The 19,853-nt window shown below is 34.3% G+C and overlaps 2 protein-coding genes across 2 annotated transcripts; one reads left to right on the top strand and one right to left on the bottom strand.

Annotated features, from left to right (window-relative positions):
* Positions 1 to 3,901: 3,901 nt before the first annotated feature.
* LOC147390720 (protein CHUP1, chloroplastic-like) lies at positions 3,902 to 9,807 on the top strand. Its single transcript, XM_086417134.1, has 7 exons — positions 3,902 to 4,817; positions 4,900 to 5,787; positions 6,329 to 6,460; positions 6,757 to 6,938; positions 7,049 to 7,160; positions 8,381 to 8,524; positions 9,617 to 9,807. The coding sequence occupies exons 1-7, from the start codon at positions 4,062 to 4,064 to the stop codon at positions 9,695 to 9,697; spliced, it is 2,295 nt and encodes a 764-aa protein (XP_086273260.1). The 5' UTR covers positions 3,902 to 4,061; the 3' UTR covers positions 9,698 to 9,807.
* Positions 9,808 to 13,290: 3,483 nt separating this feature from the next.
* Positions 13,291 to 18,280, bottom strand: LOC147390719 (S-adenosyl-L-methionine-dependent methyltransferases superfamily protein). Its single transcript, XM_086417173.1, has 6 exons — positions 18,015 to 18,280; positions 17,816 to 17,879; positions 16,736 to 16,928; positions 15,351 to 15,424; positions 14,329 to 14,484; positions 13,291 to 13,445 (listed from the first exon to the last, which is right to left on the bottom strand). Exons 1-6 carry the CDS (start codon positions 18,178 to 18,180, stop codon positions 13,322 to 13,324), a joined length of 777 nt encoding a protein of 258 aa, XP_086273299.1. The 5' UTR covers positions 18,181 to 18,280; the 3' UTR covers positions 13,291 to 13,321.
* Positions 18,281 to 19,853: the final 1,573 nt, after the last annotated feature.

Here is a 19,853-nt window from a genome sequence, read left to right as displayed (position 1 = left end):
GTATTTTAGAAATACCCCCTCTTAAATTGGTGATATTAATTTTATCATTTTTAAAAAATGCAAGATTTAATCATTGATCTTAAGTCAACATTGCGTTTTCTTGGTGATTTAACGGTGATATTTTAATCTATTTTTAAATCTTATTCAAATATATAATTTACTAAAATACCTTTTTCTTTTTTATTAGATACTAGGGATGGCACACATGTATTATAAAAATCGGAGTTTGGACATGAATTAAAAAATATATAATTATTTTTAAAGTTTTAAAAATAGAAAATCTAATTTTGTACCACAAGATATCTTCCAAGATGTTGTACGGATCATTTTATAATAGAAAATATTCAATATGGTGATTTTGAAAATAACACGATAAAATGAAACCCCCAGGGGTGGCTCAATGGCAATTTTGAATCCAATACGTGGTGAAAGTTTGTGGGTTGTGTTCGATATTCAGTAAAGGCAATATTTTCTTAGGGCCACTCGCGAGGGCATTCCCGCACTTACTTGTTTTGTGTGATGTGCGGGTTGCACATGCCCGAGGGAGGGTCCCATTGCCTTGGTTCCATTCCTGGCTCATTTAGTCCTCCTAGTCGAATGTAAGTCTGGACACCCTAGTTATAAAAAAAATTGATAAAATGGTTTTTTTTTTTTTTTGGTTATTTTAAAATACTTAATTTTATATTATCATAGTATTTTGTATTTTAAAATACTGACAAGGGGAAATGTTTAGTAGTTTTGTAATTTTAAAAAGGTAATCTAACATGATTATGAGAATGAAGAGATTGTGATACTTACATTTTAATGAAAACGACCTTAATAATAATAAAATTAAATACAAATATGAGGGCATTTTCGGTAAGGTTGCACATTGGTTCAGTTCAAACCGAAACCAAACTAAACTGAGAGCGTTGGATTGGTTTGATTCGGCTTGAAATAAATGTTGATTTGGCTCTAGGTTAAGAAAGTGGAGAACTGGCCAATTCGGTTCGATTCTTGGTTCATGGCTTAGGCATTATATAGAATCGAACCAAATCGAGAAACAAACCCGTATAGTGATATTAAAAATATCTATTATTATTAAATCAACTTATTAGTTGAATTCAAATCAAACCCTTATGTCTCTTTATCCTCTCGTATCTCCCTCTCATCTCTATACAAGTCACAAATTACAAGCCCCTCGAACTTTTCAACTAGAATCCGACTACTCCACGGTATTTTCAGGTTTAAGGTCTCTCTTTCTCTCTCACACGCACACACTCACTAAAAAGAAACTCATTTTGATATAGGTTAGGCTACGAAATCTCTCACTCACACCCAAACATCACCTTTATCTCTTTCTCTCCTTGAATACAACACGTTGATAAATTGAATACAACACAAGAGTACTTCTATTTCTAAAAATAAAAATAACTCTATTTTAGCAAGGACATTGTTAGAGATATGAACTACAAAAGTTTGACGAAACTACGTTCACTGAAGTATTTCTTACATTAAAATATGAATGAATGTATATTTAGTTTTAGGAGTTATCCCAACTTGGGATGCATGTGAATGAAGAGTGCATATCATACCGCAAATCATCGTGAATGCCAAACATCCAAGAATGAATTGAACACTCATGGATGTAATCATATAAGGTACCATTGCTTTGGCTCATTTGAACCTTACTTTGATCAATATCATCCACTGAAAGCATGTTTGGCTCAAAAAGGGGTTGGAGGTGGGATTGAGCCTAAATATTAATGAATGCAATGAGATGTTTTTTCTCATGCATGAATTTTAGTTACATGTTAACGAATGCATGAATAATGCTTATTGCAGTCTGATAGAAATAAGGTGTATGCATTATAATAATGTGCATGAGATACACTATATCAATGTTATGGTGTATCTCATCACATATCTTGCAAATCTTAGATTTGCATCAATTAGATATTCTATTAGATTGATTGATTATCTTTCCATATTCATGAATATTTTGAATCTATATAAATCCAATGAGATATGTAATCAATAGCCAATAATTATCCTTAATAAATCAATTTTCTTTATGATATCAAAGGTCAAGCTCCATTTAGCACATCAATCATCGAGTGTTGTTCTTCGGCGATGGCGTCACTGTCACCATCGAACCTAAATCATTTTGTTCCCTTTATTAGTATTTACTCTCTTTTTTCCAATAAAAATCTCACCTTTCTCTATGTTTCCACAATCCTCTACTTCACATGTGAATTATTTAATGCTTCACGATCTTGATTTTTATTTTATCTAAAATCTCTTTAATGAGAGTTATTGTATTTAAAATGCGAGATTCCTACATGTTATGGGAGAGATCATGATAGAAATGATCTGGTGAGCTATCGGTTCCGACAGACTAAAAAATGAGTGAGATGTGACAATTATGGACTTCACAGACAGACGATACTCACCATCAAACATGATTGGACGTTGCGACTATCCATCACCAAGTTCTTATGAGATTAAGGTTAATGTTTTATGTAATCAATTGCATAATCTTTCTTTAAAGGACAGTGCGATTGCAAGTGGGTGATAGAGATAAGGTGTATGCATTATAATAATGTGCATGAGATACACTATATCAGTGCTATAGTATATCTCATCACATATCTTGTAAATCTTAGATTTGCATCAATTAGATATATTCTATTGGATTCACTGATTATCTTTCCATATTCATGAATATTTTGAATTTATATAAATCCAATGGCATATGTAATAATCAATATTGAAGAATTATCAATAAAATTCAGATTTCTACACAATCCCATGTCTCTATAAACTGTAATCACATTAATTAGTTTTCAAAATTACAAAATTATCATTTTATGCTATAAATTTTAAAAGCACTTTAATTAATATTTTAAATTATAAATAGACCCTTAAAATACATGTGCTTTTGCACATGCCACCTTCTAGTGATAGTAAAGATGATAAGTAGTTTAATTATAAAAACATAATTATTTTAATTAAAAAACACAAAATCCTGGTTGATTGTCGAATTTTAATTTATTTAGAGAGATTTTCAAAATAGTAAATTTTCATTTCAAGAGCTGAATATATGATGAAATTTTGATTCGACTCACTGGTCATTTTAATTCCCAAAACATGAAAATCTAGATCACATGTTTTTCAAAATAAAGATCTCGCTAGTTTAAAGTAGCGAGATCGTTGTGAACTTCAAGATTATCACTTTAAATAAAAAATTGGTGATCTCACTACTTTAAACTAATAATGGTCACTTTGAAAAATCTACAATCTCGTTTTTCATGTTTTGGGAATTAAAATGAACAGTTAGTCAGAATGAGAATTTCATCAAAAGTTGATCACATCTTGAGATGTTTCTCTTTTCAAAATAATATATATTGTCCGAGTTATCTAAGTTGTCTCGTGAGATGGTGTGAACCGTGAGAGAGAGACACAATATGAATATCTATTTGACTCGGGCGAGTCATTTTGGACTCCGACAACATTTGAAACCCAATGCCCCAAATTGCCACCAAACAACTTTTCCTTCTTTTAGCAAAATAGCGCCTGAAGTCCTGACGTTCTAAAAAGTAGAGTGCTGATATCCTAACTAGAAAGTATTCACTCGGTAAATACTCGGCTGACGTGTTACGGATATGAAATCATGATCTATTTTCTCGGGATACTGAACTGCACATTTTTTATGGAGATTTAATTTAGAATCCCGAGAAAACAGATCTATGATTCCATATCCATAACACGTCAGCCGAGTATTGTCCAAGTGAATACTTCCTAGTTAGGAAATCATTATTCTAAAAAGTATTACCTGCAAACGGTGGGGACAAAACTCGACCGTTAATAGAAAAAAAAAAAATTCAAATTTCAAACATTCAAAAGCTGTCTCTTTTCTTGCAACGGAAACACTCCTTCTCCACCAAAACCACTAACCTCGAACTTAGAGCTTGTTCAAGCAAATATCAGATCATCTAATTAGCTAACCCTAGCTAATTATTTGTAGAGGAGATCTTCTACTCTTAAGTTTCTGATCTTTGAAGAGCTCTCACAAGGTTACAATGAGAGAAACCAATCCTTCCAAGCAATCTAAGTTCACAGATCAAAATCAAATAGTGAGAGCTAATCCTAAATCCAATAACACCAAACTGAAATCTTCTTCATCATGGGGTTCTCACATTGTAAAAGGTTTCTCATTAGAGAAGAAAGCAAAGCAACAGACCGACACCAACACGGCTACAACCAAGAAGTTACCTCTCTCTAGGTCTAATCACAAGAACCCATTTCTGCCTTACCATTCTCGTGTCAAAAGGTCTCTTCTTGGCGAATTTCCGTGTTCAGCGGGGACCAATGCTGCGCAAGTTTATCCCCAATATTCTTTCGATTCTTCTTCGTATCGGACCAAGTTGTCGTCTGCATCTTCTCGTGATTTGTTTCTCGAGCTTGATCATCTTAGAGGCCTACTTCGAGACTTCAAGGAGAGAGAAATTGGGTTGCGAGCTGAGTTGTTGGAATATAAGACTACTAACCCAAAAGTTTTGGATCTTGGAAGTGAACTTGAATTGAAGAGGAACGAAACTGATGCCTTAGTCCAAAGAGTTGGTTTGCTAGAAGCAGAGAAAACAAGCATTTCTGAACAATTATCAGCTTTATCTTCTATTATTGAAAGACAGGAAGAATCTTCTCATACAAATCTCGAGATGGAAATCGTCGAGTTGCGGCGCCTTAATAAGGAACTCCAGCTTCAGAAGAGAAACCTCGCTTGCCGACTTTCTGCTGCCGAGTCCCAATTAGCTGCTCTTGAAAAGATTTCTCAGGTATTTTTATTTTTTAGATAAATTTATTTCTTTAATTCATTACATGCTCAAAAGTGTAAAAATTAATTTTGTTTATAAGCAGAGTGAAATTGTGGCTAAGGTTGAAGCCGAGGCATCTCTATTACGACACAAAAATGAAAATCTGTGCAAACAAGTCGAGGGTCTACAAATGAGCCGGTTTACGGAGGTTGAGGAACTCGTATACCTACGATGGGTCAACTCATGTTTACGAAACGAATTACGAAATTTGGGTTCCACAATAGATCAGGACAATGATAAAGGGTCGAGCCCCAATTCGATTCTCTCCTTAGACTTCAGTGGTGGAAAGAAATTGAATTTGATGAAAAAACTGAACAAGTGGCCTAAAATTGAAGAAGATTTGGATTTACTACCAAATTTAGAATGCCCACATGGTCTCTTAGATAAAGAAGAAAGGAGAAGCCCGAGTAGAAGACATTCGATAAGTGGAACGAAGTACTGTGCGGAAGAGTTGGTACCAAGCAAGAGAAGACAGTCTGATGGGTTTATTTGTTCAAAGGGTGTTGAAAATGAAGGAGACACCACCCTTGTTGCTGCTCAAAATCCACAATGCTTTGCAAGCAGACAAGAAACCAATAAGATTAATATGGCTTCGCTGGATATCGAGAAGCGAGCCTTGCGCATTCCTAATCCTCCTCCAAGGCCTTCTTCGGGTTTGGTTTCTAGCGTACATAAGGAAGATGGATTATTATCAATCCCACCACCACCACCGCCGCCTCCTCCACCACTACCTCCTCTAAAGTTCTCGATAAAAAGTAGCACGAGTACGGTGCAGAGGGCACCACAAGTGGTTGAGTTCTACCATTCATTGATGAAGAGGGACTCGAGAAAGGATTCTTCTGCTGGCGGAATTTGCGACAACCCTAATGTTGCAAATGTTCGTAGTAGCATGATTGATGAGATTGAAAATCGATCGTCACATTTGCTTGCTGTAAGTCAGCCATCCCTAGTTCCTTCTATTGTTATTCTGTAACTCCTTAAGAGCAACTCCAAGGTGAACATCCAAAATGACTAGCTACCATTCCATTATGGATAGTTATTTTGGATATTCAAGGGGTATGCACTCCAACCATGCTATCCATATATATTTTAGTATTCTTTTAATTGAGATAGAGATGGCTAATGATTTAGAGACTCCTAAAATCCAAAATAGCAGTTGGGGGGGGGGGGGGGGTGGATAGTCCAAAATTGCGAGCCAAAACGAATGGTGAAAACCCCACTCCCCAACTCAGAGAGTGGGATGGATAGTGCGTTGGAGACACATTTGGCTATCCAAAACGGCATTTGAGAGGGGATGGCAAGTGCGTTGGAGTTGCTCTTATGGGTGAGCACTAGAGGATGATCATATGACAATGTCCCTGTTTTAACTCTAATTAAAAGTTATTATCATAATAAATTTACTTTTAGTTTTTTAAACCTGTTCATGATATTTAAAATAGATCTAAATTGTGTAACGATAATTATTTCTGTAGATAAAGGCAGATGTTGAAACCCAAGGTGAATTTGTGAATTCATTGATAAGAGAGGTTAACGATGCGGAGTATCAGGACATTGAAGATGTCGTGGCATTTGTAAAGTGGCTCGACGATGAACTTTGCTTTCTTGTAAGTTGATTTTAATGTAATCATAAAGCTTACTCTTGTGCATACCTTTTGTGGAGGAAAAAAAGAAAAGAAAAAAAAATCCTACTATACTACTTTTCCTTGGCAAGTCCAAGGAAATTGTTTATATTGTCCAATTGTTGCTTGATACATTTCAATGTTTCTTATCAGTCTCAACCGATACTCATATGTGTTCACCGACGACATTTCAATATTTTGAAATTCGAACCATGAATATATATTTGAGATCCTCAAAATATTTGTGATTAAGGTGGTTTAAACCTGTCTCTCTTTGTAAGGTGGATGAAAGGGCAGTCCTAAAGCACTTTGATTGGCCTGAGAAGAAAGCCGACACTTTAAGAGAAGCAGCATTTGAGTACAGAGATCTTAAAAAGTTGGAATCTGAAGTTTCTTACTATGAGGATGATCCTCGACTTCCTTGTGACACTGCACTGAAGAAGATGGTGGCTCTGTCGGAGAAGTAAGAGCTTGGAATAATTACTTTTGTTTGTCTCAAAACTAACTATTTAGTTTAGTATATTTTTCACAAATATTGCAAAAAAAGATAACTTTTTTTCTGAACGTTTTTAGGATGGAGCGTAGTGTGTATAACCTTTTGAAGAAAAGAGATATGTTGATGCGTCACAGCAAAGAATTTCAAATTCCTATAGATTGGATGCTCGACACTGGGATTATTAGCAAGGTACACTTTAATCTTTCTTTACATTTTAATTTTCAGTACTTGTGATTCGCTTGTTGAGCTTTGCTGAATTTGAGTAATTATCAAAATCATCTAGCAAAGATTAACAAAACATGCAGTGAATTTTCCATGCCTTTTTAGTCCATCCTCACACAATTTCAATCCTTTCTGCACACTTTAACCTCATTAAAAGTTAACTTGAATTTGGAAATTTTGGATTGCTCATTTAAATCATTACTTTGGTTCTACTTTATTATGTAGTAATGCTAGAATGGATTGATTTTTTGTAGCTCTAGTCTTCAAGTTGGGAATAATTCTAGTGGTAGATCCATTAAAGATCTCTAATCAAGAATTATCGAAAGAAAGGTTAATCTTTGGAAAAACTATATTTGACCATGTGAATATTAGAAGAATTTCAATTTTAGATTTACAAACATTCAATGTATAGCTTGCCAATTTGATATTGTTGAGATGATGTAATTGCCTTCCACTTATGCTTCATGCCCCCTTTACATTGTATATGACTGCGAATTCGATATTGATAAGATGATGTAATTGTCTTCCTCTTATCCTCATATATGTATCCACTAAGTCACAAACTTCGTGTTTGTGAGGGCCAATTAAGCATTACTTAACCTATTTCAAATTGTTTCCAACTATTTATTCTTAATTAAAGACCTAATTGATGGATGATCAATCCAAAGATAAGAACCTGATTTTATTCGCCTTATTATAGCAAGTAGAGTCATAAACTGTTCACTTTTGTACTCTCAACTGTGTAACTTAAATTAAAAACTCTTCACTTCTTCATAAACATTCAAACAATGAAACATGCAAATGTATGCTGATAAAGTATCATTTTACGTATTTATAATGCTTTCTCAATAGATTATGTTCTAACGCATGCACACAGTAATTGATAGAAGAAACTTTTGTCAAGTTTTTGCATACTAAAAGAAATTTCACTGTAATACTTGAAAGTGCTAAACTATAGTAACTTGAAGATTCCTCAGATTATAAGTGCAAACAAAACTCGAACACTTATTTTTAAGACAAACTACAATAAAATTTGATCAAGCAAAGTATAAAGACTACATGAATATACACTAGGATATATAAACGCAAGCGTACACTATTCTCAATATTGTTTTAATTTTTTGTTCTTTGGTTTCTTTCATTTTTTTATTTTGTTAAGCTTTTGTTTTATTGTTGGACGATTGCAGATAAAGTTTGGCTCAGTCAAGTTGGCAAAGAAGTACATGAAAAGGGTAGCCATGGAACTCCAATTTAAGAAAGCATCAGAGAAGGATCCTGCATTAGAGTACATGCTACTTCAAGGAGTGAGATTTGCTTTCAGAATACATCAGGTAACTAGCAATCACTACACAGTACTTATTACTGATATCAATCCTAGTTAGTTTTGAATTATAGCATATAATGTAAGAATCAATCAAAATTTGTTCAATGCGCAATTGTTTTAAGGAAAAATGTTTTTCCATCCCTCGCCCTGGGATTTTCGACAAAATATATATTTTGTTCTCCACAAAATTAACTTGGTCAGGTTTCTAAACTAACTTGGTATATTTTCGACATAACTAGATGAGTTGGTTTCAATGAATTTGGGGGCCAAGCAACCTCGAAATCCACTCAAGTATGTTTGATGAGTTTTAAATAGATGCTAAAAACCAACTCTTTTTTTGATATTTTCATAGGTGCAATCAAAATGTTGGAATTCATTTTTCCCATAATCATTTTCCCAAGGAATACGTATTCTATTTGAAAACGAGTTCCTTGCAATCACACAGATCCTTATTGTATGAGTTTAACATGCAACTTGCCCATTCTGGTCACATTAATGGTGGTATAAAAATTAATAATACTTCAGTCTCAACTATTTCAGGTACCAGTACAAGGGGACTAGTATATATTTCTCAAGAAAATGTGAATAACAAAATATGTAAGAGTCAGTCTAGTCTAACTAGTAGAGGATGAAATTCTAAGAACTTAGAAAAAATACTATTTTTTTTTTTAAACATTATTTTTCACAGTGGAATTTTTATTTTAAGTTTGGGGTGTTCGGTAGCCTTCCATTTTCAACACCTTCGATCAAGCTCAAAAAAAGTTTTTCTCTATTTTTTTTTTTTTTTTAAATCTGAGTTTTCCCACAAAATCTACAAGGCTGTTGTGTTGGATTACAAATGTGGCAACCCATGTAGCTTAACAACCCCTAGTAGGATTTGAAATCTTTCTATGTTAGTAAGGAAAGTGTTTTTCAATATGTAATGCATAGTATGAGCCTAGTTTAAAAATGTAGGGAACAAAGCATTCATCAGTGTCAAGCACTTGAAAGGATAATTCTACATAGCCATGCTACTTCTTGGAAGCTAATTATGGTTTTTTGGATTGAAATTTATAGACAAATGGATTTATTATGTGCCATCCCACACTCTTTGATGCAGTTCGCAGGAGGATTTGATGCAGAGACAATGCACGCATTTGAGGAGCTTCGTAATCTAGCATATGTCAGACATAAAAAATAGAGAGCAATTATTGTTCAAGCTTACCATCTCAGTAGGCATATTTTGTTGTGTTGTTGAACGCATTCAAGTGTGTTACTTAGTCAAAAATATATATAGATATTGTGGTGTTAGTTGAGTGTTAAGTGTGCATGCTTGGGAAGCTTGGATCGAACCAACGATCTCACTTTTAAATGTAAGGGGGTGATTTGCTAAAGTTTTGGCTGAATGGATATAGAAATTTTGATTGAACTTGTTGAAATTTATCCCCCCCCCCCCCAAAAAAAAAAAAAAAAAAAAAAAAAACATACACCCCATCACAAAACCGTATATCATTTGCTTCGAGACACGTAGAACAATAAATCTTTTTCTTGTGTATCCCAAGGCAAATGATCTACAGCTAGCTCTGTGACTGGGGGGCGGGGAGGTGGGGGGGTATGTCAGAGGGGGGCGTCAGATTATCACGACTCATTTCTGTAATATGTTGTAGTTGTCAAATTTCTTCTCCCCCACCTCTTATTACCCATCACAAGCATGTGTGCACCTAATCGTCACTTGTATTTGGGTAAGCATGTTTCCAAGTTTTGGATACCCAAATGACGAGTGGAGCTAAAATTTGTTCTCCACCTCTCTGTTTTATTTATTTATTGAGGTTCTCTCTTTGTATATTTGTCGAAGGGCGAAGAAAAAGAAAAATCTGTGTGTGTGTGTGTGTGTGTTATATTGAAGGGAAGAAGACGGATCGCTACTTTGGGAGCAACTACTTTGCACTTGCAGATTACAAGTCACTGAGTTATTTGGTTATAGATAATATTTTTGTCTTAGAACAAAAATAATTATTTTTATTTATTTTAAAATATGAAAATAAATATTTATAAAATTAATTAATAATTTGTTATTTGACTTGTCCAACTTGACTCACAAGTTTTTGTGTCAGCTCCATTCTGATCATATGAGTTGAGTCAACCTTTTGCGTTTAAAACTATATTCAAGATCATTAACAGTTAGTAATGCTTAGTGATAAGACTAGCAATAGGGGTTTGCTCCCTCTAATTGTGTGTTTGAAATTGAGTAGCTTCTTGACTTATCCTAGTATATATTGAAAAAATTTCGTGGGGTCGAGGAGTGCAACTGTAGGAATTAGTCTACATTCCAAAAAGATATTCGGGTACCCTAAATTATCCAAAAAATAAGAACAGTTAATAGGATAATTGTAGTGTCACCTATGGTTGGGTGCAAAGATTGTAGCAAGTGTAATTAAAAAGCATGCAACAAGTTCTGATGCAAATTTGCAGGTGTTTTCTATATCTGAGATAATGGTGCCTACTAATACATAGTTAATTTTAGGATTTCTATGCGATTTATTTTGAGAGTTGGAGTCAATTGTGATTATGGAAAAGTTTTTGCTTACGATAATCCCATCTTTTAAGAAAATGATCTTGTCAAATGGTGGTGCTAAGTGCACATTATGATAATTTGCGTTCTACTATTTGAGTGTGAATTATTTGTCTCAAAAATACTTTAAGATCCTTGTAAAAAAGATAAACTTACATTCATGCAAAATGGACCCCACAATCGTTTCCCAAGAAAACGAGAGAGACGGATTATCACTCCTTCTCCTAAAGGAAGAGAGGATGGATGGATCCAATCCTTCCTCCCTCCCTTGAAGGAGGAGACAAATTCAACAAATTAGTCTCCTCCTTCAATAAAAAAGAGACAAATCTCCCTAGTTCATGATCTTCACAATCCTGAAACTCTCTTCTAACTATCCACACTTTTTTTAGTACACACGGATCATTACTACACCAAGCAATTACGAAAGAACTAGGATTAGGTAAGGTGTCCCATTGCTATAGAATAGGAACGTTCTACATGGCACCCTAACCTAGCCATTTTATATATTGCACGTAATCCAATGTATTTAAACTCCAACCAAAATGTGCCACGTAGACACCGTATATTAATATAGAAGCGGGGCACCATTTTGGATCGTGACTCACTACAACATTGATGATGTGTGATTGTAATTGCAGTGAACATCTCTCTCATTCCAAACTTAACCAAAACTCCTTTTCCTTTGAAAAATTATTCTATTATTTTCCTTTCAAGTTCCCAAGCAAACCACAAAAGTAAGCAATGCCCAAAGAATTCTCTTTCTTTTGGTGAACTCACTTAATGCTATGTTTGATTACACTTCTAAAAACTGAAGTCTAGAAACATCTAAAATCTGAAATTAGAAATCAGATTTCAGAAGTTTCATCCAGCATCCCTCCATCGTTGATTCAAAACTTCTGAATTTTGATTCTAAAGTCTGAAACCTGAACTAAAACAAATGGAAATAAAACTTCTAAAGTCTAAATTTTAAAGGTGGACTACATTCATTTAGACTTCAGAAGTGTTACTAAACACACATTTAGGGTATGTTTGATAACACTTATGAAGTCTGAAGTCTAGTTTTTGTTTTCTGAATTTGATTCTAGAAAAGTTATTTGTTTGTCCTTTTTAAAAATTTCTGGTTACAAACATAATTTTAAAACAAAATGGTCATTTTGACAATTTTACCCTTTCGCAATTCTAATAAAACCCTAGAGATTTTTAAATTACAAGCATATGATCGAAATTCCATATATGAAACATATGATGTTAGAAGAAAAATAGATGTCCATTAATGAATGAAAATAGTAGATCAAAGATATAGAAAGATCTTACTGTGTTAATTTCGAAGTGAAAAATATAAGTTGTTCAAACATGAAATGAGAGAAAGGGGAGAGATCTTGACACCATTGTTGTAAAGGAAGAAGAGGTAGAAGAAAATGAGAGGTAGAAAAATTAAAAATAAAGATTTTAGGATTTGTATAAAGAAGAGATAAGCAATATAAATCAGTACTTTGATTAGGGTATTTTAAGAATAAAAAACAAATTCAGAATTCAGAAGTTTCATCCAGTGTCCCCCCATCGCTGAACCAAAACTTCTAAATTCTAATTTTTAATTCTAAAATTTGAATCGAAACAAACGGCAATAAAGCTTCTAAAGTCTAAATTTTAAAGGTGGACCACCTTCATTTAGACTTCAAAAGTGTTACCAAACACACACTTAGTTTCCAATGAACATCTCTCTTATTCCTAACTTAACCAGAACTCCTTTTCCTAGAACCCATTCCCCTTTTGATTCATGTAAAAAATGGGGGAAAGGGTGCAAATTTAGATCTTTTTACAATGAAAGAAAACTTGAGTCGTGATAATTCGATGTTCTATTTTTAGACGACCCCTGTACGCCCCCATCATAGAACCGTAGATCCTTTGCTTCGAGATACACAAGAAAAAGATTTATGGTCAGGGAGCATATGGGGGCGACCGTAAAAAGAGCGTTAGATTATCATTAGTCATTTTAAAATGGTAACCAAAACAGGCCCTAAAACTTGGGCAAAGATACATAAATTAAATGTCCAAAAGATGTTCTTCAAAAATCCACAAAGAAGATTGATGTATTAGTTTGTGCAAGGTAACCAACAGATTGATGTGTGTGGATCGATGATCTAGACTGTCCATGGTATGGATTGGGGCAAACCTCTAGTGGCCATCAAAGCTCATGAATTGCAACTATTCATCCACTCTGCTACATTTAAATTGAATATAATAAATGGAATTTCATTTCTTGAACAAGAAAATGAGAACAGGAGCCAATGGCCGGTTTACCATTTCAAACTTACAGCAGACCCAATTCTCAACTGGTAATCCAGAAGCAAACGTTTGGACCATCGCATATTCTTCCCTGAATGGCATGAGCAAAAATAAATAAACAAAGAGAACTGCTATTGGCACCCCAAGTTTTACTTATCACACCCCAATTTCTTATATTATTTATCACACCCTCATTAAAGATTTAGACACTCTATTCAAACATTACAAAGGTTTTAACTCAAATTATAATCTCAACATTACAAAAGAAAAAGATAGCTTCTATTGGCACCCCAACTTTTACTTATTCCCAACCATTCACTTATTTTCTTTATTTTCTAATTGGGGTGTAATAAGTAAAAGTTGGGGTGCCGATATCAACTTTCGTAATAAATAAATAACAAAAGTGGGCCTGAGTGTGTGTGTGTGACCCAATCTACTTAGTTCTGGCAGTAAAAAAGAATGTGCAATATACGACAATATGAACATCCCAATAGGTTGATCTTTGGCCTAGAAAATCTACTACCACTAAATCTTGAGAACTTCACCTTTTCTGTATATTTATTATCAATCCCAATCTATTTCAAAAAGTGAAATCAAACTCTTTTTAAGTGCAGCACACATTCATCCTTGAGTTTCCAAATCATCCAAACGAATATTATCAGTTGCACTAATTGTCTTCCTAGTTGACTTGATACTCATCAAAACTGTGCCTTCACATGATCTATATGAGCTTAACGATGAAATATGTGGACACATATGATGAATCCACTATCAAGTATCCAATTTTGGAGAAAAGTAGGAATGCATCTTGCCATGAAAACTAAAGGTTTTGACTTTATTTTATCTTTGATAGTTTGCTCCTAAATCAACCAACCAGGTGACTGACCAAGAGTCCAAGTCCAGAACCTAATTTGATATGCTTTCAAGCACAAACAAGAATAATGCAAAACATTCCTATGTAGCGGGAGTATTACCTTCCACCAGGATGCCCCAAATAAGCTGTTACGCTAATAAGTCCCCCAGATTCCAGTAGTTTACTTGCAGATTGCAATGCTTGTAATGTTCTTTCTGACAATGTAATTATTGCCTTATCACCTCCTGGAAGGTAACCCAAGTTGAAAGCAACAAGCCTGAGTAGGTTCAACAAACCAAACCATTATTATCAATTAGTTATCTTCTTTCTTATGGCATTTGGGGTGTATAGTAGCAAATCAAAAGATTAAATTCAGTGCAACGAATCCCATCAGAATTCCGCAATTAAGCGTGCTTGGGTGAGAGTAGTACTGTGATGGGTGACCTCCTAGGAAGTCCTTGTGTTCACCCCTTAATGAAAGTCCCGCCAGCACCGAGTTAATGATCTCATTAAAAATAGACTTACAGTCAAAATAAATAAAAGAGTCGTGTGCCATTTCGTGGATGGTAGTCCCATAAATCATCCATTGGTCTACAAAGTAGTCGGTGGTTTGGACAACTTTCATTTTACTAATTATTTGTTTGGAAAGTTAAGACTGTACAACAGGTAATTTGAGAATTTGGTCCACTCTAGAAATTGTCTTCTGATCCGAATAGTTTGGATTGATGGTAAACCATAGCTCTTGAGCATCTAATAAGGAACTATATTATTACAAGGTTGGGCAGTACAGGTTGGAGAAGGGCCATCACTCATTCTTAAAATCAACATTCTAAAGATCAAAGAGCTGACAAGTGGTAAAACTCTCCATCCCTTGCTCTCCGTGATCCAATAATGAATCATTCTTACTAGTTAACACTATGAGTTTTAATTTTGTGAAAGGTTTCATTAACGCATAATCCATGTCGAGTAGGCCTTGTTGTTGTGAGACTTATTAATTCATGAGGTGTAGGTCTGAACATGGACCTCAAATGATGAAATTTAGATATTTTGCACCCTATTAAAGTAAGGAACCAAGGCGTATATGTTTGTAACAAATTTTATAAAGGGAGACTTTAAAAAGAATAATCATAGTTGCGAAACCACCTCACAAGGGAACCTTTAGGAATAATATCCTCCATTCTACTATGACAGAGGAGGAAGAGTTTAACAAGTTCCCTCTGCACAGGTAAGATCAAGGAAATATAAGCAAGCTAGTAGAAAATCAAAAATAGAAAGATTGAAGTATATATCAATATGGTAGCATGTGAGATGGCTGTTACATTCTTCAAATCGTTTCAAATAACATAAATCACATGAGAACCAGAATGATCTAGAACTCAAATTCTTAAGTTCATTTAATTTAATAGAAAACCTAACAAATCATATGGTTCAACTATATATATATATATATATATATATATATATATATAAGACACCGTGAAATCATTAGCACTCAGACATTCTATATCAAATAAATGATTGAAATATATTGAAGAGTTCACCAAATTGAAGCATAAAAAACAAAGTAAGCTGAGTATCATTGTGTGCACTAGTACCAGCAGTTCCATTCATTTCCCTTAAATTTGATACCAGTACTATAAGACAAAAATAGATTCGAAACTATTAACAAAAAATGAACTATGCTTTAGATGAGGACGTTTATGTGAAATTATTGGCCAAGGTATTTTCTTTATCAGAACCCACCAGATGATGGGTTCTGAACTCCCAGCAAGTTAGACCTTGCATAGTTAGGTCAGAAGGTTGGACCTTGCATTCTAATTAAATACATCCAAATTGTATTAACAATCATTTTCTACATATTTAAATTATAAATATATGGAAGTGCCAACTTAGCTAAGTAGGTAAGACATGTGGAAAAGGTGTTCCCATGTCCTAGGTTCAAATCCCTTCAAACCCAACTTTACCATTCAAATCACTATCGAAAAAATATATATATATATATCTACATATATATATATATATATATATATATATATATATATATATATGGGGGCGGTTCATAGGACATAAGTAAAACCATATGTAAAAACAATCATGTTTCAAAATATGGGTTTGAAGTTTCAGATAGAGCTGGTTTTTTGTGAGGATGATCTCTATGAAGAGAAGATCATCCTCACAAAAAATCAACCTAATCTGAAACTTCGAAATCCATCAAAAGTAGTTACTAATTATAGGTAAAAAATCGATGCTCCACATTCTAAATCACTTTTGATGGGGTTAGAAGGTTCAGACTGGACTGCTTTTTTGTGATGATGATCTTCTCATCATGGTGATCATCCTCACAAAAAATCAGCTCAATCCGAAACTTCTAACCCATATTTTGAAAAACCATTGTTTTTACATATGTCCCATGAACCGTCCCCTATATATATATATTGTTCTAGGAACTACTCATTTTTTATTCTTTACCCACGAAAATCGATATACAAAGTAAAAGATCAATAAAGGTTTTGACCTGATAGCAGTACCTCATTTGGTTTGAGTGATTCATCCAACAAGGAAGAAGTATTCTCTAGAGCACAGTTCTGAATATCTATTCCATAAACACAGCCTCGGCCTGATTCATCGGCTACCATTTTGAGCAGTGCCAAGGTATCATGACCATTGCCACATGTAGCATCAACCACCGTATCCCCTTTTTGGATAACATGTTGCCATACCCTAGAGAGCAATGGAAATTAAAAAGTACGCATGCCATCAACAGTCGTTTGAGTAGATTTAAATCCATGGATTGGAGTATTTCATTATTTTTGGTCAAAATTTGTATTATTATTATTATTATTATTAATATATATATATTTTTTTTTGGGGGGGGGGGGGGGGGGAGATATGCCCTTGAATCTCTTTAATTCACACTTTTCTTTATTTATTGAGTCGGGCTGAAGTGACCTCAAGCTGGAACCTCATATCGCACTTCATGACGTGAAAGTCGATAGGAACCATAGATGCTTTTTCACTCGTATCTCGATGAAAAGCATCTATGGTTCCACGTCAAGAAGTCCAATATGAGGTTCCAGCCTGAGGTCAATTAGCATTATTCTTATTTATTTAACCCTTTGCTTGCTTAGCAAAATAAAAGTGGCTTACACATTTTTTTTTTTTTGTGTGTGTGGATAAAAGCTTACATAGATTCTTAAGTTAGTGTGTGTTTGGCATGGTTTTAAACCTCGTTTTGAGGTCTTGATTCGGACGAATTTTCTGATACGTTTGAGATGTCTCGTTCAACAATGAGAAAAATGAAGGTGTGGGTTTTAAATCTCATCTGATACAATGAATTGTCCGTCCGTCTCATTGCTGGACAATACGTCTCGGTCTCAGACGAGTCTTGAAACCATGGTTTTTGGTAACACTTCTGAAGTCTGGATGGAGTTGACCCACTGGTCCTCCACCTTTAAAATCCAGACTTCAGAAGCTTTTTATTTCCATTTTGTTTCGTTTCAGATTTCAGATTTCAGACTTCTCATAACTGAAATTCAGAAGTTCTGATTGAAAATTAAAATAACTTTTTTCATAATCAAAATCAAATTTAAGTGAGTGAGAGTACCTACGAGTGAGCCACCTCTGTTGCCTTTTTCTTGCCAGAGATATAACCTAAGAAAGCATCCTCTAATCCTGAACAATGCAATTACATAAAAGAATAATTCAAACTCAACCCTCCTCCTACTCCTACTTGAGATTTTCAGATTCGATTTTTAATGAATCTTTCTAATGGAAACAAAAATAACTATGGGGAAAATAAATAAAAACCTGAAAGAGAAGATGTTTGATGGTGGATTTGCCCAAACGATCTCATTCTCATGGAGAATGGGGCATTTTCTGGATTTCTTCTTCTCACGAAGGGTTCAATAAAAGTCCGAGTCCGATGAACTAACAGAAATGAATGTGGAGAAAAACGGACAGACACTAATAACATGTTGAAAGTTTTCGACAATCCCACGCGCGAAGGAGCTGCTGATGCACCCTGAGATAAATAACATGTTAACAACAATCTTGGTAGATACTATTAGTACCCCTAAACTCCAACTAAAAACTGAAGGAAGGGTTTTGTTAACGTGTGCCCCCTCATGATTTTTAAACTCATCCGAGACCAAGACGTATCGCCCGAGTTAACTCGGTATCGGAGCCCAACGAGACTAACTCACAAAGTGTTATGAAACGACTACGTATCGTAAGATAAGCAAGTCATCTCAGATGATATTTTCGATTATCTCAGGTGATACGAACGATACGGACGAGACTGCGCAGTAAAGTGTTTAACTCGCGACTTAAACGAGACGTCTCGGACGAGATTTTTAAAATCTCGTCCGAGTTAATCGAGACAAACAAGTTATGCCTCAATCCTCTCTTCTTTGACCCCTAAATCGAATTTTTTTAATTTTATATTTTTTTGGGTTTATTTTTTAATAGGAATCATTTCTAAATTTTTTTTTCAGAATTTCTCAGATTTTTTAAATGGTTAAAAACCATTGTCTCAATGTCGAACGAGACGAGACACATCGTCCGAGTCAACTTGGTATCAAAGCTGAACGAGACAAGACGAGATACCGAGTTTAAAAACCATGGTGCCCCTGCGCTTTGTTTGGATTGAGAGAAGATAAAACAAGATAAGAGAAAATAAATGAATTTCTCTTGTTTGGATTGTTAAGTGGGGAGAGGAGGAGAAATGAATTTTCTTTCTCTTTGCGTTTGGATTGAGAGAATTCATTTCTCTTGTTTGGGTTGTTAAGTGGGGGAGAGAAGAGAAAAGAATTGGAGAGATAAAAATGTGAGTTTTCTTTTTCTCCAAAAATGAAGAGAAGAGGAGAAAAATGGAGAGACACCCTTTTAAAATATTTTATAATTCAAACTCTCCTCTCAATCCAAAAATGATGGAGAGATGTTGAGTTTCTCTTATCTTCTTTTCCCTTCTGTTTTCTTCTCTTCGCTTAATGAGTTTCTCTTCTCTCCACTTCTCTCGATCCAAGCATAACAGTGGAGGAGAGAAGAAGAGAAACCCTTTTAAAAATTTGAATCGTCATCTCAATGATTCGTGTTTGAACATCGAGATTGACAATTTACTATCATTGATCTCGATGGTAGTAAAAATTCATTATCAATGCTTAAGGTTATGAGAATTGTATAAAGTAAATATTTGATTTCCATGTGATTTAGTAAATATCATATTTGGTTTCCCATTTTTTTTTTCTTTCATGTATTTTAGATCAAATGTATAGGATTTGATAGAATGGAAAGTGCGAAGGGTGGGTAATAATATGGTTTCTCTAATTTCAAATTAGGTTATTTATTTTTGTTATTGTTTGCAAAGCAATGTTTTTATTACGATGTTTGTGCACAAATATTTGCAAAGAGTTCTTATTGGATCATGAAGGGTTTATGATGGCTTCAACAAACAATATCTATTGAACTTAAAGTGGATTTTATTCACTTAAATGTTTTTTTTTTCTAGAAATCTCCCTAGTTAAAATCTAACTCTTATATTTGTTGTAGATAATGTGATTATTTTGCCATGAGATGAAATGTTTGCATGTGGCCATCACGCTTACATGATAGTTGTTATAATTAATTATATTGACTCTTAGTTTATTT

The sequence above is a fragment of the Akebia trifoliata genome, chromosome 11 (assembly GCF_017979445.1).
Source record: "Akebia trifoliata isolate Shusen 1 chromosome 11, ASM1797944v1, whole genome shotgun sequence".
In the NCBI taxonomy this organism is placed as follows: Eukaryota; Viridiplantae; Streptophyta; class Magnoliopsida; order Ranunculales; family Lardizabalaceae; genus Akebia; species Akebia trifoliata.
Note: the sequence above shows the minus strand (reverse complement) of the source record. Positions and strands in the feature narration are given on the sequence as shown.